This window comes from Sus scrofa, chromosome 13, assembly GCF_054392235.1.
Source record: "Sus scrofa isolate SSC_HxYL_T2T_F1_AM1 chromosome 13, Sscrofa_HxYL_maternal_Yorkshire_Landrace_v2.0, whole genome shotgun sequence".
Classification (NCBI taxonomy): domain Eukaryota; kingdom Metazoa; phylum Chordata; class Mammalia; order Artiodactyla; family Suidae; genus Sus; species Sus scrofa.
Window position 1 is genome coordinate 148,529,561 of NC_139395.1, and position 27,981 is coordinate 148,557,541.

The 27,981-nt window shown below is 41.1% G+C and overlaps 2 protein-coding genes across 8 annotated transcripts in view; both read left to right on the forward strand.

The window, feature by feature from the left end:
- The first annotated feature begins 1,084 nt into the window (after positions 1 to 1,084).
- On the forward strand, positions 1,085 to 25,425 carry DYNLT2B (dynein light chain Tctex-type 2B). The gene is made up of 5 exons (XM_021070165.2): positions 1,085 to 1,371; positions 4,199 to 4,332; positions 8,803 to 8,872; positions 20,831 to 20,894; positions 25,280 to 25,425. The coding sequence occupies exons 1-5, from the start codon at positions 1,247 to 1,249 to the stop codon at positions 25,325 to 25,327; spliced, it is 441 nt and encodes a 146-aa protein (XP_020925824.1). The 5' UTR covers positions 1,085 to 1,246; the 3' UTR covers positions 25,328 to 25,425.
- The window catches only part of PCYT1A (phosphate cytidylyltransferase 1A, choline), a 76,426-nt gene continuing 49,529 nt past the window's right edge, over positions 1,085 to 27,981 (forward strand). For 4 of the 7 annotated variants that reach the window (XM_005670120.4, XM_084990892.1, XM_013982347.3 and 1 more), the window contains exon 1: positions 27,291 to 27,824. Coding sequence is in view for 2 of the 7 variants with exons in the window: in XM_013982347.3 (XP_013837801.1) it covers positions 27,786 to 27,824 (39 nt within the window). In the remaining 5 variants the exon portion in view is untranslated. Of the gene's footprint in view, positions 1,372 to 4,198; positions 4,333 to 8,802; positions 8,873 to 20,830; positions 20,895 to 27,290; positions 27,825 to 27,981 lie in introns of those variants that run through there. The other 3 variants (XM_003132613.6, XM_021070164.2, XM_013982345.3) reach the window with 2 other exon arrangements.

A 27,981-nucleotide genomic window follows, 5' to 3' on the forward strand; every position in this document is an offset into this window, starting at 1 on the left:
GATGATGTTTTAGACTTTGAAGGCCACATGGTCTCTTTTTACAACTGCTTGATTCTGCCAGTATAGCACAAAAACTCCACAATATATAAGTGAGCACGGTTGTGTTACAATAAGACTTTATGGAGACTGAAATTGAAGTTTCCTGTAATTTTCACTTATCATGAAATATTATTCTTTTGATTTTTTCCCAACCATTTAAACATATAAAACCTGTTCACAAGTTGCACAAAACAGGGTGAAGGCTGGATTTGGCCTGTGGGCCGGAGTTTGAAGACTTTTGATGAGGGTCAGGTCTCTATGTTACCTAAAGAAACTTGGGTCCCCTTGCTCAAAGCTCAGCAAAGCTAATCTAGTGATGCTGGGTTGTGGAGTAGAAACGCACAGTGTTATTTTAGTGCTTAAAAGACGCAAATTTTCCAACGGCTTTTAAGACGACATTAAGGGTGAGGGTCACAGGGCTCATGAACAGGTCGTCGACATTCTTCTGATTAGTTAGTGATGTGACAACAGAAGGAAGTTTCAGGAACCTCAATCGTCGAGAATCTCGGGCTCCAACTAGTCCGTGGTCTATGCGTTTGCGGTCATAAATTGTCATCTAGCGGGGTCTTGCGTGTCTGTAGAAACAACTTTAGAAAGTGCATCCGAATCCCTCAAGGAGAAAATAGGAATCCTGTATCTCTTTATAATTTCTTGCTTGACTGCTTTTTCTCCATGCCTGCTTTTCCATTTTTCTAATCATTAACTGTTGGGATCATTTCTTTGGGACTCAGTGAGACACAGGAGACTAAAGTTTTTTCACAAGAAATGCGAAACAGAGGATCTGTCACTGGAACCCCTCACAGGGTCCAGCTTACTTCACCTGCCGCTTACTAGTTGTGTAATCTCGAACCTCCTAGGGCCTCAGATTCTCTGTCACTTCCTAAGATTGCAGCGCGGTTAGTAAGAGCTGCCGTCTGCTGAAGTGCTTTGTAAAACCGAGAGAGACAAACCACTCTTTTCCGAAGTTAAGGTCACTCAACATGATCAGTTCCGGTCCAGCACCTGGTGCGCAGGCGCGGGGCGGAGGCTGGCGAGAGCCCGCTGAGAAGGGCGGGCCACACAGCGCCGAGCGCGGGGCCGCGTCACGTCAGGGCCAAAGGCGGCCTTGTCGCCCTGGCGACGGTGCCCTGGCGACGGTTTCCCAGCTCCGTACGGCCACCCGCTAAGCCCTCTTCGCGAGAAAGACGGAGGCGAAGAAGATTAAGCCATGTCGGTCTCCCAGTCCTTTTCTGTGGGCGCGTCCTTCTCTGCGGTCGATGGGCTGCCTGAGACTGAAAAGACCGCCGGGGAGTCGGAGAACACCTACATTCTGCGGCCCATTTTCCAGCAAAGGCGGGTAGCGAACGGGATGTTGCGGGGGCGACCCCTGAGACGTCTGCCTCCAACAGGCAGAGCTCGCCTGGTAGCCTGGGCCTTGGGAAGGGGGTGGGGCGGGGGCGGGGCGGGACTGGAGGGGGGCGGGGCTAGAGACGGAGCTTGGGGACAGGGAGAGAGGGGCGCTGTTCTCCTTGAGCTTCTAGCTACAGGGGGCAGCAGAGGATCAGACCTGCAGGTGCAGTGTTAGAGCGCCGGGACCGCCTTAGACTAGTGCGGTGGGTGTTGACTCTGGGAGATTCAGAAAGTGGGCACAAAGGAATCGAGATGGATGGAATAAAGAGAGGGGCAGAAAACAACATTCGGCCATGTTTTGAGGGTTGCTGTGTGCACACATATGCCAGAATGCGCTAACTTCTTTGCAGGGCAGGGGACCTGTCTTAGATAGTATCTAGAGGCCTTTGGCCTGCTACCCCAATACCTTCCCAGAATTAAGGCACAAAGTCTTGTGCAGAGGACAGTTAGTTAGGGCTCTAGGATCCGTCACTAACTTCATTTCCACAGATAAAAATGTAAATTAATAAAAAAAAAAGATTTTCCCAAGCCCCTCCTCTGTTATTTGAAACTACTTCCTGAGTCAAATGCCTGGCAAATACTGCAAGCCAAGAACTTTGGTTACAATGTGGTAAATGTAATAGCAGTTTTCTGGAGAGCAGAAGGGACATTTAAAAAAATGTTCAATTATCTTGGTAAAAGAGTCTAAATGCATAGAATGCCATTCACCTGTGTTTCTGTTGTAAAACAGAACGAGATTAACAACAAATATGTATTATGTAGGAATAGTCCTGTAAGATTATGTGTGACTTGTTTGAAGAAAACTTTTAACATTTTACTGAGAGTGGAAAAGGCTTAAGGGAAGAGCCAGATATAGGATGTTTGTTAATAGGAAGATCATATTTTGAACAGATCAAACCTAGAAATTTGTCCATGATTCTAAAGTTCACCTGTAAGAATGAGCTGGCAAGAGACTGAAGAGAATACTGTTAGAAAGTAATAAGGGGCCACTAGTACTACCAAATACTAAACCACATTATAAGCTCAACATTTAAAACATTTTGGTTGGAGTTCCCATTGTGGCTCAGTGGTTAACGAATCCGACTAGGAACCATAAGGTTGCGGGTTCAATCCCTGGCCTCGCTCAGTGGGTTAAGGATCCGGCATTGCCGTAAGCTGTGGTGTAGGTTGCAGATGCGGCTTGGATCCCGTGTTGCTGTGCCTCTGGCATAGGCCGGCGGGTACAGCTCCAATTCGACCCCTAGCCTGGGAAACTCCATATGCCACAGGAGCGGCCCAAGAAATGGCAAAACGACAAAAAAAAAAAAAAAAAAAAAAAAAAAAATTCTGGTAATGATAGGCAAATCAACTGATAGGATATAAAATAACCCAGAAAAGATACATGGTGTTGTAATATGTAATAAATACAACTGAAATGCTAATACTATTGTTAGGGTGGTAAAATTAGGGGAGACTTTTTTTTTTCTCTGAATTCGTGTATTCAGTAGTTCATTTCTTCAAAAAAATTATTGTCCACTGTGTGCTGGGTGCTATTCTAGGAATGGGGATATAACAGTAAACCAGACAGATAAAAAGCCTTGCCTTGAGCTAGCTTGTGTTCTAGCTGGGTAGGACAATGAACAAGAATACGTAAGTGAACTGTATAGTATAGTAATAACTTCCAGAAAGGGAGATATAAAGTGATGTGGTAGGAGGGTGGAAGTTTTAGAGAGAGTGGCTAGGGAAAGTGCTCCCCCCCAACTTTTTCTTTTTTTTGGCTGGGTCCCTCACATGTGGAAGTTCCTGGGCCTGGGATCAAACCCACGCCACAGCTGCAACCAGAGCCATAGTGGTGGCAATGCTGGATCCTCAACTTGCTGAGCCACAAGGGAACTCCTGGGAAAGTGACTTTTGAATAAAGACTTTAAAGAAATGACGGAACTAGCTATGCATATAAAGAGCAGGATTGAACTTCAAGCAGAGGTTAACAGCAAGTGCAGAACAAAGAACATAGGGAAGGCCAGTGTAGCCTAAGTGGGGAGAAAGAGGGGCAAAGTAGTAGAAAACAAGGTCAGAGGGTTTGGTAGGATAGATCACATGGGACTTTGCAAATCACGGAATGTTGCTTTTACTTGAGTGAGGTGGGAAATATTTGGGGTATTTTGAACAGAGGAGTGTTATGATCTGACACATATTTTGATAGCACCAGTCTAGTTGCTGTACTGAAAATAGGATCTAGGAGCAAAGGCAGACACAGAGACTTGTTAGGAGGCCATCGTAATCCAGGCAGGAAGTAAAGGTGACTTGGAGGAAGGTGGAGGTAGTGGGGTGGTGAGAATGGTTGAATTTTAGATTACTTTGAGGGTGGAACTGCTAAGATTTGCTTATCAATGGGATGTGAGCTGTGTGAGAGAGAAAGGCAACCAAGCTGACACCAAGGTTTTTGGCTTGAACTGCAAGAATGGCGTTACCGCTGATTGAAATGAGGACCTAGAGAGGAGATGATCAGAAGCTCAGCACTGGATGTATTAAATCTGAGCTGCCTACTAGACATCTAGATGGGAATATGGGTGGGAATGTGAGCTCTGAAGTTCAGGGGAGCGGTCCAGACTGGAGAGACAAGTGTCGAATATGATTTGTTTTCTTGTTTTTATTTTATAATAAAAATATGAAAAAGAGGATTAAATGATTGTAATGACAAAAAAAAAAAAAAAAAACTTGGGGAAGTTGAGCTGTGAGGGTGTTAGGGTTTTGGAGTCACCAATGAGATGTTGCCAACTCTTTTCTTTAGGTTCAGACCCTCTGTGGTTAAAGACTGTATTCATGCTGTGCTCAAGGAGGAACTGGCAAATGCTGAATACTCTCCAGAAGAAATGCCTCAGCTCACAAAACGTTTATCAGAAAATATTAAAGATAAACTAAAAGGTAATAGTGGTGATAATTGGAAATGACTTGCTTCCATTAAACATCCAATTTTACCCCTTTGTCTCCTTTATTTTCGAACAAGGGACATAAACTGTGGATTCTGTTAAACACGAATTTTTCTTCAGTGTCTAGTCTGTTCAATTATTTGGTAACTTTTACTCCTGTCTGTTTTCGTAGATGGTGGGAACGAGTAAAAGCCATTGTACCAAATTGCTATTCAAGAAATCCTTATATTCGGAAAGACCAGAGAGTACAGGGGCTCCTTTGCCGCATACTTTTTGATGGTTTACCTGCCAATAAGTCAAGTCCTCAGCCTCATAGTCTGACCTGAGTCCATCTCTCCCACTGAGTCCTTAACTACTTACCGTACTGGCGCTCTGCTCCTGCACTCTCTCCATCTGCAGAGCAGAGCTCCTGCTTTTCCTCCCCGTTCTTTGTCTTTCTGTCTCTCTCACTCCCTTTTGTTAATATTATACCATCTGAAAAATCCTTTCTTTCTGTCTACCCTTCTTTAAAGATTTTTTTTGGAAGGAAGAAATGTCTTTGTAACAGTAATACATTTTCATTGTAATAAACCTGGACAGTACACACAAATTGGTTTTTAAAAGTTATGTAAAATTCCATTACTCATGGTAGTTAATACTATTTAAGACTTTAGTGGGGAGTTCCTGTTGTGGCTCAGTGGTTAACAAATCCGACTAGGAACCATGAGGTTGCAAGTTCCATACCTGCCTTTGCTCAGTGGGTTAAGGATCCGGTGTTGCTGTGAGCTGTGGTGTAGGTCGCAGATGCGGCTCAGATCCCGTGTTGCTGTGGCTCTGGTGTAGGCCGGTGGCTACAGCTCCAATTCAACCCCTAGCCTTGGAACCTCCATGTGCCGCAGGAGCGGCCCAAGAAATGGCAAAACGACAAAAAAAAAAAAAAAAAAAAAAAGACTTTGGTGTATCTTCTTATTTTTATTAATGTTTTAATTTTTAGAAATAGAAAAATACAAAAAAGAAAAAGAGTGATTCTATTTCCATCACCCAAATGAACTGTTAGTATATTAACATTTTTGTTTACAGATAGTTAATGAAAATTCACTATTAAAATTATTTTTAAAAAAATATACCCTCATGGGGAGTTCCCTGGTGGTCTGGTGGTTAGGATTCAGTGTTTTCACTGCTGTGGCCTGGGTTCAGCCCCTCATCTGGGAACTGAGATCCCACATCAAGCTGCTGCACGCTATAGCCCAAAACAAAACATGCTCGTTATAAAAAAACAAACTGTAGAAAAATAAATAAAATCAAGAAAAAGTCACTCCCAATGCCTCCAGTCATAAAAAAACATCAGTATTAGGTGGACATTGCATCAGAGCTCTTTTCCATGTGTATATACAGATAAATACTTTAAAAACAATGGTATGCTATAGATTATTTCCTGTAGTGTTATAACATTAATTCTGTATTTAAATGAAATGATTGCTTACTATTTAGTCCTTTCATCATACTGTTTCCATTAGTGATTTTTTCTGGTTCAGTTCTTACCTGATGAGATTTTGTTTTAAGTTTTTTCAGGAAGAGCTCAGAAATGCTCTATACCCTGGATTCTTTCATGTTTGAGAAAGCCTATAATCAGAATATATTTTGGATGAATATAATATTTTGAGGTAATTATTTTTTGAAAATCTTATAGATGATGCTTCACTGTCTTTCATTGAATATTACTGTGGAAAAATCTGAGGGCAATCTGATGTTCTCTGCTTAAAGACTGCTATCCTTGGAGTTCCCACAGTGGCTTAGTGGTTAATGACTCTGACTAGATCCCTAGCTGGGGAACCTCCATATGCCAAGGGTACATCCCTAAAAAGCAAAAAAAAAAAAAAAAAAAAAAAAAAAAAATGCTATCTTTAACCCCGATGCTCAATAACTTTTCTCTGCCATAATTTCTTCCATTTTCTTTGACATATGATTACCGTAAGTCAATAATTCAGGTTTTTTTTTTTTTTTTTTGGTCTTTTTTAGGGCCACATCCCTGGCATATGGAGGTTCCCAGGCTAGGGGTCTAATGTAGCCGCTGGCCTACGCCACAGCCACAGCAACGCCAGATCCAAGCCGCATCTTCAACTATACCACAGCTCACAGCTATGCCAGTTCCTTAACCCACTGACCTAGGCCAGGGATCGAATCCTCCACCTCATGGTTCCTGGTCAGATTCGTTTCTGCTGCGCCACGATGGGAATTCCAGAGTTATTTTGTTTTTTAAACAGTATCTTTCTTTTCTTGCTATTTGGTTTGTTTTTGCTGTTGTACCTTTGCATGTTGCTACTCAGCTTCTTTTCATTTTGCTTTGATGTGATGTGGGTGATTTTATTTTAGTTTTTTTAAAACTCTCTTCTCACTGTATCTAAGACTATTTTATTTTCCCCTCAGAATTGTGTTCTAAGGGCTGAGTACTTGATATTCTAGCCACATTTCTAAAGCATGGGTATGAGAAAAAGAGGAAGAGAAATAGCTAGAGAATGAGGAAGCTCGGTTCAACTATGTGCAGTGATTTTTTTTTTTTTTTTTCCCGCTTTTTAGGGCCGCACCAGTGGTATATGGAGATTCTCTGGCTAGGGGTTGAATTGGAGGTACAGCTGCCAGCCTATGCCAGAGCTACAGCAATGCCATATCCGAGCCGTGTCTGCGACCTACACCACCACTCACAGCAATACTGGATCCTTAACCCATTAAGCAAGGCCAGGGATAGAACCCGCAACCTCATGGTTCCTAGTCAGATTCATTTCCCCTGTGCCACAACAGGAATTCCCTATGTGCAATGACTTTTAAAAATAATTTGGGGAGTTCCCGTCGTGGCGCAGTGGTTAACGAATCCGACTAGGAACCATGAGGTTGCGGGTTCGGTCCCTGCCCTTGCTCAGTGGGTTAACGATCCGGCGTTGCCTTGAGCTGTGGTGTAGGTTGCAGACGCGGCTCGGATCCCGTGTTGCTGTGGCTCTGGTGTAGGCCAGTGGCTACAGCTCCGATTGGACCCCTAGCCTGGGAACCTCCATATGCCGCAGGAGCGGCCCAAGAAATAGCAAAAAGACAAAAAAAAAAAAAAAAAAAAAAAAAAAAAAATTTGGGCTCTGTTTCCTTCTGAGATTTTGTTAAGTATCTTGAATTAGGGTTCATGTCCTACATGGGAGGATTCCTGTAAGTGTTCAGATTATTTGCTAACTTACTGTATAATCCTGGAGCTTTTATGTTCATCAGAGAGAATTGGCTCTGTCTTAACTTTGCCTATTTCACAATTTTTTAAAAACTGTTTCCACTATTCCTTGATCAGAAAAGAGAGAAGTTAAAAGTACCCATTCAGTTTTCTGTCCCTTAAATTTTATGTTGGTAAGAATTATCAGGATTTTGCTCTTTTAGCAGTATAGTTTCTGGCGAAGCAGCTGGGTTGTGTTAGGGCCCCCCCACCCCCTGGCCACACCCACGGCATGTGGAAATTCCTGGGCCAGGGATCAAACCCATGCCACAGCAGCAACCCGAGCTGCTGCAATGACAACACTAGATCCTTAACCCACTGCACCACAAGGGAACTCCACTTATGGTTTATGTTCTATCTTACTGAACAGCTTGCAATTTTCTAAAGATCCCATGCTTTATATCTTTGCATATGCTATCCCTCTCCATTGTCCAGTTGGTAAATTCCCACACATCTTTCAGGACTCAGCTCATGTATCTCATCCTCCAAGAAATTTTTTCTGGTCATCCCTTCTCCACTGTCCAAAGAGATGAGTCTCCCAGCTCTGTGCTTCTAATGTACCTTAAACATGCCACTCTTTGAATTATTACTATATTGCATTTCATTTTATTTTCCACATTTGCCTTCTCAACTACTGTGAGTTCTTTTGTTGTTGTTTGTTTGTTTGTTTGAGATTTTTGGTTTTTGGGGGGGTTTTTTTTGGCTGCACCTATAGCATATGGAAGGTTCCAGGCCAGGGATCAAATCTGAGCCGCAGCTGCAATCTATCCCACAGCTGCAGTGATGCTGGATCCTCAACCCACTGCACCACAGTGGGAACTCCTACCATGAGTTCTTTAAGGGAAGAAGAGTATCTTATTTATCTCTGTATCTTGAGGGCCTAGCTTATACCTGACTAGAGTAGGGGAGAAAGGAAGGAAGCTAAGACCTATTGAGACTATTATGGAAGAGAAATGGGTAGAGACAGGAGGAAGCTTCTCTCATTTAACCTCACAACATCCCCAGGAGGAAGGTGGTGATATTCCCACTGAACAATCGAGGAAGACTTAAACTGAAAAGTTAAATAACCTATACACTTCCTAATTTGTCTCCAAGTCTCTCTGACTCTCATGCTTATAATCATACTCAGTAAGGGCTTGTAGATTGAATGCTAATGTTCATTCTAGGCAAATTTGCCTTCGTTAAGTAATTTTACCCTTATTTGCTCATAGAAAACTTTCTTATTTTTTTTCTTTCCAGGAATGGGATTTGACCGATATAAAATGGTGGTGCAAGTAGTGATTGGAGAACAAAGAGGGGAAGGAGTATTGTGAGTAGTTGGTTTTTCTTTCTTGTTTTTATTTTTTATTTTATTTTATTTTTTGCTTTTTAGGGCCACAGCCGTGGCATATGGAAATTCCCAGGCTAGTGGTCAAATTGGAGCAGCTACAGCTGCCAGCCTACACCATAGCCACACCAACACAGGATCCCCGACCTACTGGGCAAGGCCAGGGATTGAACCTGCATCCTCATGGATACTAGTCGGATTCCCTTCGGCTGTGCCACAATGGGAACTTCCTCTTGTTTTTATTTTTATATGTTTCTTGGTGGGTAATAAAATGAAGCTGTGAACTGAAGAGATTCTGGTACTGAGCAGTGAGGTGGACAGTCTGGGTGGGCTCCATGGGGTAACTCACTGTTCATAGCATTTATAGGCTATTAAGTCTTTTAGGATTTATGTATATATACATCCAGAGAGATATTATGTATATGTGTTTATGTGTTATGTGTTTCCTCCCATATTCCTTGTTGCCTGGTTTTTGGTCTTACCATTCTCCTAAATTAATTTCTTGAAAATTTTCTGAGATAGTTTTTTTTTTTTTTTTTTTTATTTTCCCACTGTACAGCAAGGGGGTCAGGTTATCCTTAGATGTATACTGAGATAGTTTTTAATAGCTCTTGTTATTGACCTGGGCTTCTGTTTCTTAAAATTTATTTATTTATTTTTGGTCACTTATCTAACTTGTTTCTCTTCTGTTTTTCTAACTGATAATTCTCTCCTTTACTTGTTCCTCCTTTTCCCTACTTCTCTAGCTCTGAGCTTTCTTCATGGCTCATTTCTTATTCTTCTGCTCTTCTCTGTGCTTCTTCAACGAACTCATTCATTCTCATGACCTCAAACCATCATTCTTGTATTGGCAAATTCAAAATCTGTATTTCCTGGAGTTCCCGTCGTGGCTCAGTGGTTAACGAATCCGACTAGGAACCATAAGTTGTGGGTTCAATCCCTGGCCTTGCTCAGTGGGTTAACGATCCAGCGTTGCCGTGAGCTGTGGTGTAGGTCGCAGACGCGGCTTGGATCCCGAGTTGCTGTGACTGTGGTATAGGCTGGCGGCTACGGCTCTGATTGGACCCCTAGCCTGGGAACCTTCATATGCCGTGGGAGTGGCCCTGGAAATGGCAAAAAGACAAAAAAATAAAAAATTTAAAAAAAAAATAAAAAAATCTGTATTTCCTGTCATTTCTTGTGGCTTTATAAACAGTGCCTAGTCTTATATTTTGTAAGAAAGTACAAAAATATTTGCTGAATGAATTAAAAAAATCTTGTAGATACCGTCACTGAGAATTTTTCACTATAGAGTGTTAGATTGGGAAGAGACTACGGTTTTTCTAGTGTCCAGTCTCCTTACTTTGTGATCTTTGTGATGACACTTATGAGGGTCAGCACAATTTGCTCAAAATTATAGAACTTGTTGATGTCAGAGTCATGAATAGAGCCCAGGCTGCTGCTTCTTACCTTTTTTTTTTTTTTTAGCTTTTTAGGGCCGCACCCACACAGTACATGGAGGTTCCCAGCTAGGGGTCTAATTGGAGCTACAGCTGCTGGCCTACGCCACGGCCACAGCATCATCATATTGGAGCCGAGTCTGCAACCTACACGTAGCTCACAGCAATGCCAGATCCTTAACCCACTATGCAAGGTCAGGGATCGCACCCGAAACTTCATGGTTCCTAGTTGGATTTGTTTCCGCTGCATCACGATGGGAACTCCAAGAGGCCAGGCTTCTGACTCCCAGTACAGTGTTCTTCACCACAGTGCCTTCTACCATGTGGTCAAAAGGCTTCAGGAGATTTCCTCACCTCAGAGAAACTAAGAAATACTTTACTACCCTGTTCAAATGTTTAACGTGATCAAATAGAAATAGAGTTCCAAATTTCTTTTCCCTTCCTCTCCTTAAATCAGCCTGTCGCTCTCATTTCTCTATCGCCTGCAGTATTAACCAAGGTTCCATTGATTCAGGTGTAAAAGTGTGGCATCCTCTTTTATCTTACGTAGCCATTACTCTCTCACTGCTTGTGCTGTAACCTGGATGCCAGGGTTTCTTAGCAGCCCCTGTCAGCACTTCCAAACTCTGATCTCTGTCCTCTATAATTCACATACCAGACCCACCTCCCAGAAGTGCATCTCACTTTCTTTTCTTAAACTCTATAGAGTTTATTTCAAATCCAGTAAGGTATAAACTCCTCAAGCTTGTCCTGATTGACTTTGTTAGATGTGACCAGAATCAAACATAGAAGGCTTTTTCCACCTCCTTTTACAATTCTTATCATCTAAAATTTCAAGCATATGCAAAAGTGTGGGGACTAAGTGACTCCCATGTGTCTGTTACTTAGCTTCAAGGTTATCAAGCCATACCCATGTTGTTTCATTTATATTTCCATCTACTCTCCCTACCCTCACCAGATTATTTTGGAGCAAATCCCAGTCCTCATATCGTTTCATCTGTAAATACAACAGGATATAATCTCTAAAATATAAGGGACTGAGGAGTTCTCTTGTGGCACAGTGGGTTAAGGACCTGGCGTTGTCACTGCAGCTGCTTGGGTCATTGCTGTGGCATGGGTTTGATCCCTGGCCTGGGAACTTCCACATGTCAAGGGTACAGCCAAAATAAATGAATAAATAAAATATAAGGGACATTTGTTATGTCTCTCTATAGCTTTAGTTATTTTTTAACTTAAAATTTTTTACTATAGTTGATTTACAATGTTCTGTCAATTTCTGCTGTACAACAAAGTGATCCAACTATATATATTATATTCTTATATATATATTTAATATACATATACATACACATATATATATATTCTTTTTATCACACTATCCTCCATCATGTTCCATCACAAGTGACTAGATATAGTTACCCGTACTATACAGCAGGATCTCATTGCTTATCCACTCCAAATGCAGTAGTTTGCATCTACTAACCCCAGACTCCCCCCCCGCCTCCCGGCCCCCTGGCAACCACAAGTCTGTTCTCCAAGTCCATGAGTTTGTTTCTTTTCTGTAGATAGAGAGTATTCCATTGTGTGTATATACCACATCTTAATTCATTCATCTGTTGATGAACATTTAGGTTGTTTCCATGTCTTGGCTATTGTGAATAGTGCTCCTGTGAACATAGGGGTGCATGTATCTCTTTCAATGAAAGTTTTGTCCAGCTATATGCCCAGGAATGGGATTTCTGGGTCCCATGGTAGTTCTATATTTAGTTTTCTGAGGCACCTCCATACTGTTTTCCATAGTGGTTGTACCAGTTTACATTCCCACCAACAATGAAGGACAATACCCTTTACGGGACCTTTTTATTTTTTTTTTGTCTTTTCTAGGGCCGCTCCCAAGGCATATGGAATTCCCGGGCTAGGGGTCTAATCAGAGCTGTAGCCACTGGCCTACACCAGAGCCACAGCAATGCGGGATCTGAGCCGCGTCTGCAACCTACACCACAGCTCATGGCAACGCTGGATAGTTAACCCACTGAGCAAGGCCAGGGATTGAACCCGCAACCTCATGGCTCCTAGTCGGATTCGTTAACCACTGCACCACAACAGGAACTCCAGGACCTTTTTAAACATAATAAGATATCACATCTAAAAACTGAAAATCCTTGGGCGTTCCCGCTGTGGCTTAGTGGTAAATGAATCCGACTAGGAACCATGAGGTTGCGGGTTCCATATATGCTTTCCTTCTATCTCTTTCCCATAAGGAATGTAAATACATGTAGTACTGAGCCATAACGGGAACTCCAAAAGTGCTGTTTTCATATCATATCTGAGTCCATATTATCAACAGTATATATTACTGTTGATGTTAACCTTGACCCCAGCCTAAGTGGTGTTTGTCAGCTTTTCACTGTGAAGTTACTAGGCCTTCCCCTTTCCATACTGAACTCTTTACAAAGAAATCACTATGTGCAGCCCAGAATTAAGGAGCAAGGAGTTATGCTCTACCTCCCTGAGGGCAGAGTAAATTATTTGGAATTTTTCAGCATAGAAGATTTGTCTATTCTCTCCCATTTACTTTTTTATTCAGTCATTTATTTCACTATAGACTATGGATTTTTATACTTTGGATTATAATCCAATACTACTTTATTTACTTGTTGCCCAAATTGTTCCAGCTTTGGCCATTGGCAGTTCTTTCATTTGACCCCTGGTCCTTTTGACATGCCTTAACGATTGTGAGTTTTTTGAGCACTTCCTTGTTTACTAGCACTATAAGATGATCTGCCTCATCCACTTTCTTCCCCAGCCCTAAAATCAGCCATTTCTCTAAGGAGCCCTGGTTTGTGTTATTGGAGAATGTCATTAGAAACTAAGATCTGGAGTTCCCATTGTGGTTAAGTGGTTAGCGAATCCGACTAGGAACGATGAGGTTGAGGGTTCAATCCCTGGCCCCGCTCAGTGGGTTAAGGATCTGGCATTGCTGTGAGCTGTGGTGTAGGTTGCAGATGTGGCTTGGATCCCTCGTTGCTGTGGCTCAGGCATAGGCCAGTGGCTACAACTCCAATTAGACCCCTGGCCTGGGAATCTCCATATGCTTCAGGAGTGGCCATAGAAAAGACAAAAAAAAAAAAAAAAAAAAAAAAAAAAAAAAAAAAAAAAAAAAAAAAAAGAAAAAAGAAAGAAAGAAAGAAAAGAAACTAAGATCTGGGAGTTCCCATTGTGATTCAGTGAGTTAAGAACGGACTAGGATCCATGAGGATGTGGGTTCGATCCCTGGCCTCATTTAGTGGATTAAGGATCCAGCATTGAAGCAAGCTGCTGTGTAGGTCACAGATGCTGCTTGGTTCCAACATTGCTATGGCTGTGGCATAGGTCAGCAGGTGCAGCTCCAATTCAATCCCTAGGCTGGGAACTTCCATATGCTGTGAGTTCAGCCCTAAAAAAGAAAAAAAAAAAAAAGAAAAAAAAAAAGGAATTAAGATCTGGGTGCTATATGTGGCTATTATCTTTTTAAATATTGCCTCTGCTTCTTTTGCTCTCTGCTCTTCTTTATGGACTCTACATGTATTTAGATCTTTTTACTCTAATCCACATGTCTTTTATGAGGCTGTTTTCTGAATTTTTGTTTTTTCTCTCTGTGCTTCAGTTTGGATATTTTTCTGTTGACTTGTCTCAGTTCACTATTCCTTTTTTCTGTTGTGTCTAATCTGTTTTTTTTTTTTTTTTTTGTCTTTTTAGGGCCACACCCTTGGCATATGGAGATTCCCAGGCTAGGGGTCTAATCAGAGCTGTAGCCGCCAGCCTACCCCACAGCCACAGCAACACCAGATCTGAGCCATGTCTGCGACCTACACCACAGCTCACGGCAATGCCAGATCCTTAACCCACTGAGTGAGGCCAGGGATCGAACCTGAAACTTCATGGTTCCTAGTCGAATTTGTTTCTGCTGCACCATGACAGGAACTGTTAATCTGCTATTAAACCCACTGAATTCCTAATTTATTATTATATTTTTCAGGTCTAGCATTTCCATTTAATTCTTTTTTTGTAGATTCTAATTGTCTAGTGACTTTTTTAAAAAATCTATATTCACCTTCATCCCTCTCTCCTCTCTTTTTACATTTTGGTCTTAGCAGCTATGTCTGCTTAGTCTAGTGTCTGGATCACATGTGTGTCTATTTCCATTGATTTTTTTTTTTGTCTTGTTAATCTTTTTTTTTTTTTTTTTTTTTTTTTGTCTTTTGTTGTTGTTGCTATTTCTTGGGCCGCTCCCGTGGCATATGGAGTTTCCCAGGCTAGGGGTTGAATCGGAGCTGTAGCCACCGGCCTACGCCAGAGCCACAGCAACGCGGGATCCGAGCCGCGTCTGCAACCTACACCACAGCTCAAGGCAACGCCGGATCGTTAACCCGCTGAGCAAGGGCAGGGACCGAACCCGCAACCTCATGGTTCCTAGTCGGATTCGTTAACCACTGCGCCACAACGGGAACTCCTGTTTTGTTAATCTTTCATATAGCTCTGTCTTTTGGTATGCCTAGTTTAAGTTTGAGTCCTGGACATTGTGTTAAAAATTGTAAAACTTCCAGATATTATTTTCCTCCAGAGAAGGTTTACCCTTTCTTTTGTTTATTAAGGTTGAATATGGACCCCTTACCTTAATCCAGTCAGGTACTGAGCTGAGTTGAATAAGGCTCTCTCTGTCTTTTCCTTCCTTTCTTCCTTTCTTCCTTCCTTCCTTTCTTTCTTCTCTTTTACGGCCACACCCAAGGCATATGGAAGTTCCCGGGCTAGGGGTCAAATCAGAGCTGCAGCTGCCAACCTACACCACAGCCACAGCAACGTGGGATCTGAGCCGCATTTGCAACCTACATCACAGCTCATGGCAACGCTGGATCCTCAAACCACTGAGGGTGGCCAGGGATCGAACCTGCATCCTCATGGATGCTAGTCAGGTTCTTAACCCACGGAGCCACAATTGGAACTCCTCACTATTCTTTCTTGAATGCAGCCCTCTACATGGTCAACCAAGAATCTTGAAGTGTTCATTGGATCCCACCCTCAGCAGGTACTGAGTTTTAGTCCCTGTCTCCTCAGCATTAAACTACTCTTCATTTCAGAGGCTTTTTCTTTAATGAATTCACTTCCTCAAAAAGGCACAAATATTTTATTTTATAGTTCTGGAGATCGTAAATTCAGAATGGGTTTTGTTGAGTGAAGACGAAGGTGCTGGCAGGGCTGCATTCCTTCTGGAGGCTATAGGGGAGACTTCATTCCCTTGCCTGTTACATCTCCTAGAGGCCACCCACATTCCTCAGCTCATAAACCCTTCATTTTCAAAGCTAATGGCATTCCGTCTTCCAATATCTCTCTGACTCTGACCCTCCTGCTTCGGTCTTTCTTTTTTAAGGACCTTTGTGATGACATTGAGCCCACCTGGATAATCTCCCCGTTTAAAGATCCTTAATTAAGCATCTATAAAACCTTTTTGCCATGTAATATAACATACAGGTGCTGGTGTTTAGGACATAGACATATGGGGGGGGCATTATTTTGCTTACCACACTTAGCTTTTTAGGTTTCTGCTTACACAGTTTCAGAATTCAGCACACATCTTGAGGAGAAACCTACCATGTGGCAGTTCTCCTCTCTCCTTTCTTACAGGGATCTTTGCCCCTCTTGCCTCCAATTTTATCTCCCCAGCCCTGTAAGGCTGCCAGCCATCCTGCTGGTGTCTTTCCGCCTTAGTACTTGGTCTTCCACCTGGGCAAAGCTCAAGCTCTCAGCCTCTAGCACTGTGCCCAGAGTTGGAAAATGTCCCAGGGATAACTTTGCTGCAGAATATCAGCTTACCTTCTGTGGTCACCTTTCTCAGAATTTTGGCTCTCCCAGTCCTGTTTGCTTCAGCAGCTTTCAGATGCATTTAATCCAGTTTTTCTCATTGACTGTGGTAGAAGCATTGGCCTGCCACAGACTGTTCCATTATATTTCTTGTAAGTCTTTTGAAACAACTTTATATAAATATAAATAGATATAATATGTGTATAAATATATATACACATACATTATATACTTAAACACAATATTCTTTTTGGTATAGCCCAGGGTTTTGATATGACCCAGATGTCCCAGGTTTATCTTGTACATTTCTAGCCATAGCCCTAGAATTTTTCCAAGGAGCCCTAGTTTCTTTTATTGGGAAATTGTATAAAGAGACCACAATTTGAAGGCAAGGACAATTTGAAGGCAAGGACATCTTTGTATTATTTGCATCTAGCACTTTGCTCATATGTGATAGATACTGAACAAATATTTGTTAAATACATTTCTAAAATTTTGTTGAAGTATATTGATTTACAATGTTGTATTAATTTCTTCTCTACAACAAAGTGACTCAGTTATATAGTTTTTTTCATATTCTTTTCCCATTATGGTTTATCACAGAATATTGAATATAGTTCCCTGTGCTATACAGTAGGAACCTGTTTATCCATCCTGTATAGCCAATCTCAAACTCCCAATCCTTCTCTCTCCTCCACCGTTCCCACTTGGCAATCACAAATCTGTTCTCTAGATCCGTGAATCTTTTTTTGTTTCCTAGATAAGTTGATTTGTGTTGTATTTTAGATTCCACATATAAGCCATATCATATGGTATTTGTCTTTCTTGTTTTGACTTACTTCACTTACTGTGATAATCTGTAGGTCCATCATATTGCTGCAGATGGCATTATTTCATTCTTTTAAATGACTGAGTAATATTCCATTTTGTGTGTGTGTGTGTGTGTGTGTGTGTGTGTGTGTGTGTGTGTGTATCACATCTTCTTTATCCATTCATCTATTGATGGATATTTAGGTTGTTTCCATGTCTTGGCTATTGTAAATAGTGCTGCTGTAAACACAGGGGTGCATATATCTTTTCAAATTATAGCTTTGTCTGATTGTATACCCAGAAATGGAATTGTTGGCTCATATGGAAACTCTATTTTTTTTTTTTTTTGTCTTTTTAGGGCCGCACTGGCAGCATATGGAAGTTCCCAGGCTAGGGATCTAATTGGAGCTGTAGCTACTGGCCTACATCACAGCTGCAGCAATGCAGGATCCAAGCCATGTCTGCAACCTACACTACAGCTCGTGGCAGCACTAGATCCTTAACTCACTGATCAAGGCCAGGGATCAAACCTGCGTCCTCATGGATGCTAGTCAGATTTGTTTCTGCTGACCCATGAAGAGAACTCCCACAACTCTAATTTTTTAAGTTTTTCTTTTTTCTTTTCTTTTTTTGCCTGCATATACAACATATGGAAGCTCCCAGGCCAGGAATTGAACCCCTGCCTCAGGAACTTCCTGTTTTTAGTTTTTTGAGGAACATCCATACCATTTTCCATAGTGGCTATACCAATTTACATTCCCACCAACAATGTAAGAGGGTTCCCTTTTCTCCACACCCTTTCTAGCATTTGCTATTTGTAGACTTTTTTTTTTTTTTTTTTTAATGGCCATACTGGCAGCATATAGAAGTTCCCAGGCTAGGGGTTGAAACAGAGCTGCAGCTGAGGCCTACACCACAGCCATGGCAACACTGAGTCCAAGCCACATCTGCAACCTACGCTGCAGCTTATAGCAACACCAGATCCTTAACCTACTGAACAAGGCTAGAGATCAAAACCACATCCTTACAGAGGCAAGTTTGGGTCCTTAATCTGCTGAACCATGACGGGCACTCCCTGTAGACTTTTTTATGATGGTTGTTCTGATCAGTGTGAGATAACACCTCATTGTAGTTTTGATTTGTATTTCTCTAATAATTAGTGATGATCTTTTCATGTGCCTGTTGGCCATCTGTGTGTCTTTGGAGAAATATCAGTATAGCTCTTCTGCCCATTTTTGATTGGATTATTTGTTTTTCATTACTGAATTGTAAATATATTTTTGTATTCATGCTTTCACTTGGTTCTACTCAGCTTAAGCAGTACTTCCTGCATGAAGTCTTCTTTGGCTTTTGCTCCTAAATTCTCTAAAATTCTTTAGCACTTCTGAAGACATATTCAACTGTTACGCAACTTGGACTTGGAGGCTTGGACTAGATAGACATTATAATCCCTTTTAATCTTAATAACCTATAAATTAGCACCACTATACATTATTGTATTTTTTTGATGTGTGCCAATTTTTTTCACTAAATAAAGTTGAGAATTGTTTGAGGACAAAGCCATATTTTACCCTTTCTGGACATATGGTAGTTGCTAAATAAATATTTATTGATTGATCAATTAAGTAGAATAATTTTATTTCATACTGTTATAGTTTAGAAATAGGTGGAACTTTTTAAATTTAAGAATGTGTGAAAAAAAGAGAAAAAGAAAAAAGTATGTGTGAAATATTATGCTGGGGGAGCTCTTCTGTGTAAACTTTAAAAAGTCTTTTAAAACTGAACCAATATAGTATGTTATATGTATATCTTTTTCCACAGACTTGAAGCTGAGCTGCTTAGGTTCATAGCCAGGCTTTGTCACTTACTTTATGAATGACCTTGGACATGTTTGCTTAATTTCTCTGACTCTCAATTTCCATGTTTATTAAATGGGTGTAATAATAGTACCATACTTCAGAGAATTAAGTGAGTTGATACATGTGAAGCATTTAGGCCAGTGGGGAACACAAAGTAAGTGCCATAAATGTTCATGAGGAATCATAGACATATGTTTAATAAAACTATAAAGCATTTAAAATTACTTTTTAAACTTAACATTATATGGTAAACATCTTTTCATGTTCTTAAAGCATTTTTGTAAAAAAAACTTTAATGGCTGCATTTTATTGCTAAGAAATACCATAATTTCATTTATGAATCCAATATTCCTGGGTATTTAAGTGTTTCCATTTTTATTTTTTTATTTATATATTTATGTATTTATTTATATTTTTGTTTTTGCTTTTTAGGGCTGCACCCGCGACATATGGAAGTTCCCACGCTAGGGGTTGAATTGGAGCTGCAGCTGCCAGCCTACACCACAGCCACAGCAACATTGCATCCTAGTCTCATCTGTAACCTACACCACACTCACAGCAATGCCGGATCCTTAATCCACTGAGTGAGGCAGGGATCGAATCCTCATCCTCATGGATACTAGTCGGGATACTAGTCCCAGTGAGCCACAATGGGAACTTCCAAGTGTTTCCATTTTTATTTTTTTATTTATTTTTATTTTTACAGAATAAAATACATACATTTACACACAATTACATTTACACAGATTATTATAACATGGGTCTTAAGAAAGAGATTAAGTGATTCCCACTGGAGAAGTGGAATGGAAAATATGCTGAGACAAACAGGAAATTTATTCTATACTTTATCCCAATTTTATGGCTTTCATCTTTACTACTTAGTTTTATCTATTACATTTCAATTTTTCTTTAAAAATTGGCATTACATTAAATTTTTATATTATGCAACTAAAATCTATAAAGAAGAAAGCCTTATATACCATTAAATATTTTATATAGCATAGTAAAAAGAATAACTTAACTGGTAAGCATAACAAAAATAATACACCCTCTGAAAATAAGTAAAATATAAAATGCATAAGTTGGTTAAAAAACAGTGTAACTATATAAATATGTCCTCACAATTTGTTCCATCTCATTGATTCTTCAATAAAGGCATTACACCATTCTAGGTGATGTGATAAACAAGACATTATAGACTTTACATTGTACCATGGAGAGAAATGGTTATTAATAATACAATTGTAGGACTGTATTATTTAATTGTACAGTGGCATTATTTAATTATAATTATCATAAGTTCTTTGATGGAGAGGAAATCAGAATCAGATCTAAGAAGACTTCACAATTCCAAGAATGATGTCAAATGACCTTCCATTTTTAAATAGACTTTTATTTTGACTGACATTTTTTCTTACCTAAGAATTGAGGAGAGAAGAATGGCTAATTTTAGAATTTAGAGGTGTATCCTGTAGAGGTAATATCGGATTCAGAAATAGAAGACTGAATTCTAGTTCAGCGTTTACCCCTTTCTTTTCTAGGACTCTATAAAATGATCAGGTTGGACTAGATAATTCGTTGAGTCCTTTCCAGACCTACCTTCTCATCTTACTGTGCAGGAATAGAGCCCATTTCAGTCATAAGTCTTAGGTATTATTTTCTCTGAAAGTTACACACAGATATCTTACCTGAAATAATTTGTAATAGATCTTCCCACCCAGACTACCAAAGACTTCAAGATACTGACTTCTTCAGCTGCCAAACAGCCAGTCAGAGTCTGGGCTGGTCACCTCCAGCTGCAAGCAGCCTTATCTATGATTCCAGGCCCTTCTGGTATACTCTGCTGTACAAATATGACTTTCTGTGTGTCATCCTGTGAAAAGGTTTGGAAGCACTGATGTATAAGAACGTATCAAGGAAAACTTGTTTATGGCAGATATTATGCAGTTTAGATCCTTGTTATATTGTTGATAACTCTCTCTTTGACTTTTTAGTATGGCTGCTCGCTGTTTCTGGGATGCCGACACTGACAACTGCACGCATGATGTTTTCATGAATGTAAGTCTACTTGGGAACTTTTTTAAGGGCATGTGGTCATTCCAAATTAAATCACTTAATATTTGTTAAGATATGAGGACACTTCAGTTTTATTTACTTATTAACATTTTAAAAATATCCAAGAGAAGGACATTTTAGTTTTAGACATTTGTCTGAGACTCCTTCTGGATAAGATGCTTTTACTGTTCCTTTGTGTTATTAAGGCAGAACCTAGTGTGCATCTGATAGGCAAGGACACTTTCATGTGTACAGATGTAACTCTTCACAAATTTGAATATGGGAATAACATGGTTTATTTAGTGCTAAGAGTCATATAGCACTTTGCTAAGCTGCAAAGGAATTTGGGTGGCAGGGATTCTATGAGCAAAGTGATTTTACTTTCAGTAATTAAATTACTTACTTTATTTTAAAGCTATTTCTCAAAACTAAGCAAAAATTAAGAGGACTTTTTGGAGTTCCCATTGTGGCTTAGCAGTAACGAATCTGACTAGTATCCTTGAGGACTTGGGTTCCATCCCCGGCCTTGGTCAGTGGGTTAAGGATCCAGTGTTGCTGTGGCTGTGGTGTAGGCTGGTGGCTACAACTCTGATTCAGCCCCTAACCTGGGAACTTCCATCTGCTGCAAGTGTGGCCCTAAGAAGACTGGAAAAAAAAAAAAAAAAAGAGGGCTTTTTTTTTTTTTTTTGTCTTTTGTCTTTTGTTGTTGTTGTTGCTATTTCTTGGGCCGCTCCCGCGGCATATGGAGGTTCCCAGGCTAGGGGTTGAATCGGAGCTGTAGCCACCAGCCTACGCCAGAGCCACAGCAACGCGGGATCCGAGCCGCGTCTGCAACCTACACCACAGCTCAGGGCAACGCCGGATCCTTAACCCACTGAGCAGGGGCAGGGACCGAACCCGCAACCTCATGGTTCCTAGTCGGATTCGTTAACCACTGCGCCACGACGGGAACTCCAGAGGACTTTTTAAAAAGAGGTTTCATTTAAACATTCGGAAGTTTTGACATGAATATTTGGTCAATCATATGCAATTATTTTATACTTGTTTCCAGAAATGATCCTATCTTCTATACAAATGCTCCCAGGTTGTGAATTAGTAGAGTCAGAATTAAAGGATGATAGAATAGAAAAGAACTAGATTGAGCGAATTGGGAGAGAGGTTCCATTTCTAGTTCTGTAACTTTCTAATTGAATGACTTTAGGTAAGTCATTGAACTTTTCTCTGATTGTATCCCTTACATTAGGAAGTTGTGCTACATTTTCCCAAAGACTGGCTGTGCCTGCTTAAGAAAAATTTGAGAAACTTCTTTAAAATACAGATGCCGAGCCCCTCTTCAATAGATTCTGATCAAATAAGCCAGGGGTTGGTTCAGTGAATCAATTTTTAAAAATCTTTCCTGCATGATTACACTTAACTGCCAGATAGGGAGGCTACTCATATAGATGATCTTAAGGCACCTTTTAGCTCTAAAATTCTATGATCCTACTAAAGTTTTATATTCAGCTACCCTAGGGATCAAATGCTAAATAGTGGGAAGTACTATGGTAAATCTTCACTTACCAGCTCTTTTGGGGAAGAATCAAAATAAGGTTGTGGTTTTTCCTGCTTTTTGGAGTTAAAACTGCATTATTTCCCTGAGTCTTTATATAATACAATTCATTCATTCAATAAATAATTCTGAGATCCTATTATGTGCCAGCTTCTGTACTGGCCTTATATTTTAATGTTTTGATTTTGTTATAATCTGTTATTACATTTAGAAAGTAGACAGGAGGAGGTTCCCATTGTGGCTCAGTGGTAACGAATCCGACTAATATCCACAAGGAAGTGGGTTCTATCCCTGGCCTCGCTCAGTGGGTTAAGGATCTGGTGTTGCTGTGAGTCATAGAATAGATCACGGACGCAGCTCGGTTCCCGTGTTGCTGTAACTGTGGTGTGGGCCAGCAGCTTCAGGTCCAATTTGACCCCTAAGCTAGGAACTTCCATATGCCACAGGTGTGGCCCTAAAAAGCAAAAAAAAAATAAAAAAATAAAAAAAGAAAGTAGAGAAGATAGTAGGGGGTAACCCATAATTAAATTCCTTTATTTCTAGTAATAAAATGGTGAATAAGACAGTCATGCAGTCGTGGTTTCTGCTTGTTGAGAGCTTATAAACCATGGGGGCTAGACAATATTCATATCAACAAATATGCAATTTAAAATTTTGGTTATCAATTATTACTTAATAAAGATTATCAGGATCAGATTTTAGAACATAGGATTAGTGGGGAGATGTCTAAAGATAATTTTTTTTTTTTTTTTGCTATTTCTTGGGCCGCTTCCGCGGCATATGGAGGTTCCCAGGCTAGGGGTCGAATCGGAGCTCTAGCCACCGGCCTACGCCAGAGCCACAGCAACGTGGAATCCGAGCCGCGTCTGCAACCTACACCACAGCTCACGGCAACGCCGGATCATTAACCCACTGAGCAGGGGCAGGGACCGAACCCGCAACCTCATGGTTCCTAGTCGGATTCGTTAACCACTGCGCCATGATGGGAACTAAAGATAATTTTTGAGAGCCAGGTCTAGTTTGCTGACTTAGACTACCATGCCATTAATTCAGTTTGTTGATTATTTATTTAGGTTTCATTTTCAGAGTTTAAAGTACTTTTTTATTTGGGAGAAGATCCCAGGAAGGACAGGTGGAAGATGAGGAAATAAGAGAGGGGAGAAAAAAAGCATATGCTATTAAGCTGATAACTGCTGTGGATAACCAGGGCTCAATCCCAATGGAGAACTCTTGGTGGCACTGTAAGAACAGTGGGGTCTACAGACCTGTGCCATTCTGCAGACTGTTCCAGGTCCTAACCAAGTATTCATGAATTGTATGTAAATGGTTTAGAAACTCATGGGAATTTGACAAGGTAATTTTATAGTCATTGAATCTAGTAAGTTTAGGTTATATTTGTATGTTTCTCTTTTTATTTCATTTTCTTAGCTATTACTTTTTTATTTTATGAAAGTATCAATTCATAAGGTGTTGGAAATTAAAACAAAGAAACAAACAAAAAATAGATCCCTCAGCACAGGCAGCATTGTTTTAGAACAGTTACAGTTATCCTACGAAAGGAACCAGGGAACTGGGCTAACCAAAGAATTTGCTTTTGGTTAATAATCAGGTACTTGAACTCATATTTTCTCCCATCATTGCCAGGCTGGAGGTGAGGTTAGCGGGTTAGGAGTTGCTGAGGCAGGTGGAACTCCTGTAATAAGTACCTCAAAAAGTATTTTAACAAGTTTAACTAGGATCTGGAGAACATTTTGAGAGTCCAAGTTAAAAGATGGACAAATGAATTTTATCAATTAAGAACAGCCAACCAGAGGAGTTCCCGTTGTGGCACAGGGCAAAAAAATCTGACTAGTAACCATGAGGTTGTGGGTTGGATCCCTGGCCTCACTCAGTAGGTTGAGGATCTGGTATCGCCATGAGCTGTGGTGTAGGTTGCAGATGCAGCTCAGATCCTGCATTGCTGTGGTGGTGGCTGTGGTGTAGGCCGGCTGCTGTAGCTCCAATTGGACCCCTAGCCTGGGAAATTCCATATGCCACGGGTGCTGCCCTAAAAAAAAAAAAAAAAAAAAAAAAAAAAAAAAAAACCAACCAACCAGCCAGAGACCATTTGTCCTTGTCCAGAGTTTGTGACAACGTGATGTATTTTTATTATCTGTGATGCTATAATATCCTTGGATTGGGTAATGTACTTACTCCAAGAAACTCAAAGCATTTTATACATTACATTTTTTCTTTGATAAATCAGGAAAAATGGGCATATTTATTTTTTATTGTTTTTATTTTTATTTTTTTTTACTTTTTAGGGCTGCACCCACAGTATATGGAGGTTCCCAGGCTAGGGTTCAAATTAGAGCTACAGCTGCCAGCCTATGCCACAGCCGAAGCAATGGAGGATCCGAGCTGCATCAACTGCACCATGGCTCATGGCAACGCTGGATCCTTAACCCAATGAGCAAGGCCAGGGATTGAACCCCCAACCTCATGTTCCTAGTTGGATATGTTTCTGCTGCGCCACGATGGGAACTCCAGCCTATTTATTTTATGAATAAATATTACATAAGGTGCATTAGTTTGCATTTCATTTCTTTATTCAGAAAATCTGATTCTTTACCCATCCTACTACCCTTTTGGCAAGCAATTTTGTAGCTGTCTTGAGGGAGGCAACTTTATAGTTATATTCTAGAAAATATGTTTCATGAAGAAGGGGAAAAGTCTTCATGATTGAAAATTGGCAAAGATCTGAGATAATGTTAATTTCAGGTCTGTGCTGCCCTTAGTCTTTCATTAGTACTAACACTCTGGATTTGTGTGTTTGTTTTCTGTTTCGTTTGTTTTTTAGGACAGTTTATTCTGTGTTGTAGCAGCATTTGGCTGTTTCTACTATTGAATCTTTGAAAGCTGGAAAAGATATGACCATGAAGAAATATGAACTTTTTTATATTGTTAAATATCTTGACAAAATAAAGTTGGCAGTTTGGCAACTGAGTCTGTCGAGTTTTAGGGCCTGTATTTTAATGTTCTGATTTCATTATAGTATGTTATTACATTTGGAAGGTAGAGAAAAAAATAGGGAAAATCCATAATTCAATTGTTCAGATATAACCAACTGTAAATATTTTGTTATATTTTCTACCTGTTTTTTTTTTTTATTTGCAGTGTTAAAAAAATCACATATATAATTTTGTAACCTGATTTTTCACTTCTCAGTGTCAGGTGCATTTTTTATGTCATTTTATTTGATTATAATTTTCATTAGCATACTTTAATAGTTGCATTTATTCCATTAGGTTATAAACCATTGGTTATTTTTTGCCATGTCTTTATTGAGGGATTGATTATTTCTGATTTTTCATTATTATAAATAACACTGAGATCAATTTATTTGTGCATAAAGTTTTTTCCCTACATTTTGAATTGTCTTTATCTTTCACCCAGTGTTTTTGCTTAGCTCTTGGCCACCGACACTTTCCACAGCTCGTTTGTTTAAATATGTATTCATTTTCTCCAGGGTTTGTCCACTGTCAGGGTCTGAAACTATAAGCTGTGTATTAAATTAGCTTTCCCTAAGATGCTTCGAGATTATGTTGGTTACTATCCCAACTTTCAATATCTTTGTAGTAATGTTCCCCTGAGAGTCCCTGGTGTCCTCTTCAGCTAGCTGTCCTTGTTTGGAACACCTTAATCTATCGGCTGTGTTCAAATAACTATTTGAAGGGTCACAATTTAAATCCTTTTCTCCCTGGAGACTCCTCAGCGGATGCTTAAGGTACCCACCCTCTTTCTTCTCAGTTACTTTTTTTTTTTTCTTTTTTTCTTTTTCACTGCTGCACCTGTGGCATTTGTAAATTCCCAGTCAGGGATCAGATAGGAGCTGCAGCTGAGGCCCGGGATAGCAACATGGGATCCCAGGAGCATCTGCAACCTACTCCGAAGCTTGCAGCGATGTAGGATCTGTAACCCACTGAGGGAGGCCTGGGATCAAACCCACATCCTCACAGAGACAAATTGGGTAACCCACTGAGCCCCAGTGGAAATTCCTTCTTAGCCGCTTTAAAATCAAGCATGTAGACAAGAATAAGAAGTAAATACATTAAAAAGTTCTTTTACATACCTCTTCCGTAACATTGGGTATTTACTTGCCTAGAATCAACAGGGACCCATCTAAAGGTTCATTCTAGCAAAGGAAAACGTTTCTCTTCACCAGACACCCTGCCATGTGATTTCCTACCAGTGGCCTACCTTGAATTCGTTCCTGCTTTACTGGCCCCCAGTTGACTCCTAGGGATCCTTTTCTGGTGAGCCAACCGGGTTAGAAATAACAGGAGGAAAGAGGGATTTGAGCCAGCTACAGGTTTCCACAGGACTTTGTTGGCAGACCTGAATTCTCTTTACCACGTAGGGAAAAGTTGGCGCTGTGTGCAGCAATCACCAGAACATGGAGAAGAGGGTGACTTGGGTAGAAGGCGTCAAGCCATCGGCAATATGAATGTGCTGATACGAGTGCATGGCACCGCGCCAGGCGCTGTCATAGAGCGGGAAGAATCAAGACGGACAGAACCTCCTGGGAGGGTCCGAAGCCGGAGTTGGGCAAAAGGGGAGACATTGAGTTAACGCTCCTTGACCGACTGCTAGGGAGCACGCGTGACAAGTCACATGCATTATCTCATTACAGGATACTGACCCTTTGCCATTTTATTTTCTGTCGCTGGTGGTGATTCGGCTCGGTCACGCAGCCCCGGGGGCCTCTATGGAGGCGGAACTACTGTGCCAAGGGTCGTGGTTTCGGGGAGAAGTCGTGGTCGGAGTGACAAGTGGGAGGGCAGTAGGCGGGACTTCCGGCCCGAGCTTCCGTCAGCTGCCTTTCCCGGGCGTCTCCCTGCACCCTCCTCCACTTCCCTTGTCCGTGACGCGGCGCCCTGGAGAAATCCGACGGGACCCGGGCCGGGGGTGCGTGAGCTGCAGGTAAGGACCCTGTGTGTGCATATCCTTGCGCCTCGGCTTGAGAGGAGAAACTAGCGCTGGGGCCGCCGGGAGAATGACTGAAATAAGAGTAGGTCTGATAGCGAGGGGAGTGTGAGGCAGGGGCTGAGGGGCTACTGTGACCCAGGGGGCAGTGACAACGAGGGGACTGTGACCGAGACGTAGCTGCTTGCGACGGGTCTGCAGACCAGGAGCGTGAGTGCGAAGGGACTCTGACCTCGGAGAACACGAGGCAGCGGCTGTGAGGGGACTATGACCGAGGAAGTATGAAGCAGTGACTGCAGGGGACTGTAACCAAGGACCAACGACTCAGAGGAGACCGATCGATGGACAGTAACTATGAGGGAACTCTGACCTAAGGGAACATGAAGCAGCGGCTGCGGGGGTACTCTGACCAACAAACGGTAACTTTGAGGGGCTGACTTGGAGAAAAAGAGTGTGGGATCAGTGACTGGACAGGGTACTGTAGGGTTGTGTTTGGGTATCGGGTGTGGCTACTGGGTGGAGAAGGTCTTTAGTGGGAAGAACACTGGTCTAGGGTTCACTAGACAGATCAGAGTT

Bases quoted from the DNA above. Each gene is read 5' to 3' on its own strand.
- DYNLT2B (XM_021070165.2), top strand. From the start codon at position 1,247: ATGTCGGTCTCCCAGTCCTTTTCTGTGGGCGCGTCCTTCTCTGCGGTC. The intron at 8,873-20,830 runs GTGAGTAGTTGG...TTGACTTTTTAG, and splicing joins CAAAGAGGGGAAGGAGTATT to TATGGCTGCTCGCTGTTTCT. The intron at 20,895-25,279 runs GTAAGTCTACTT...TTTGTTTTTTAG, and splicing joins CGCATGATGTTTTCATGAAT to GACAGTTTATTCTGTGTTGT.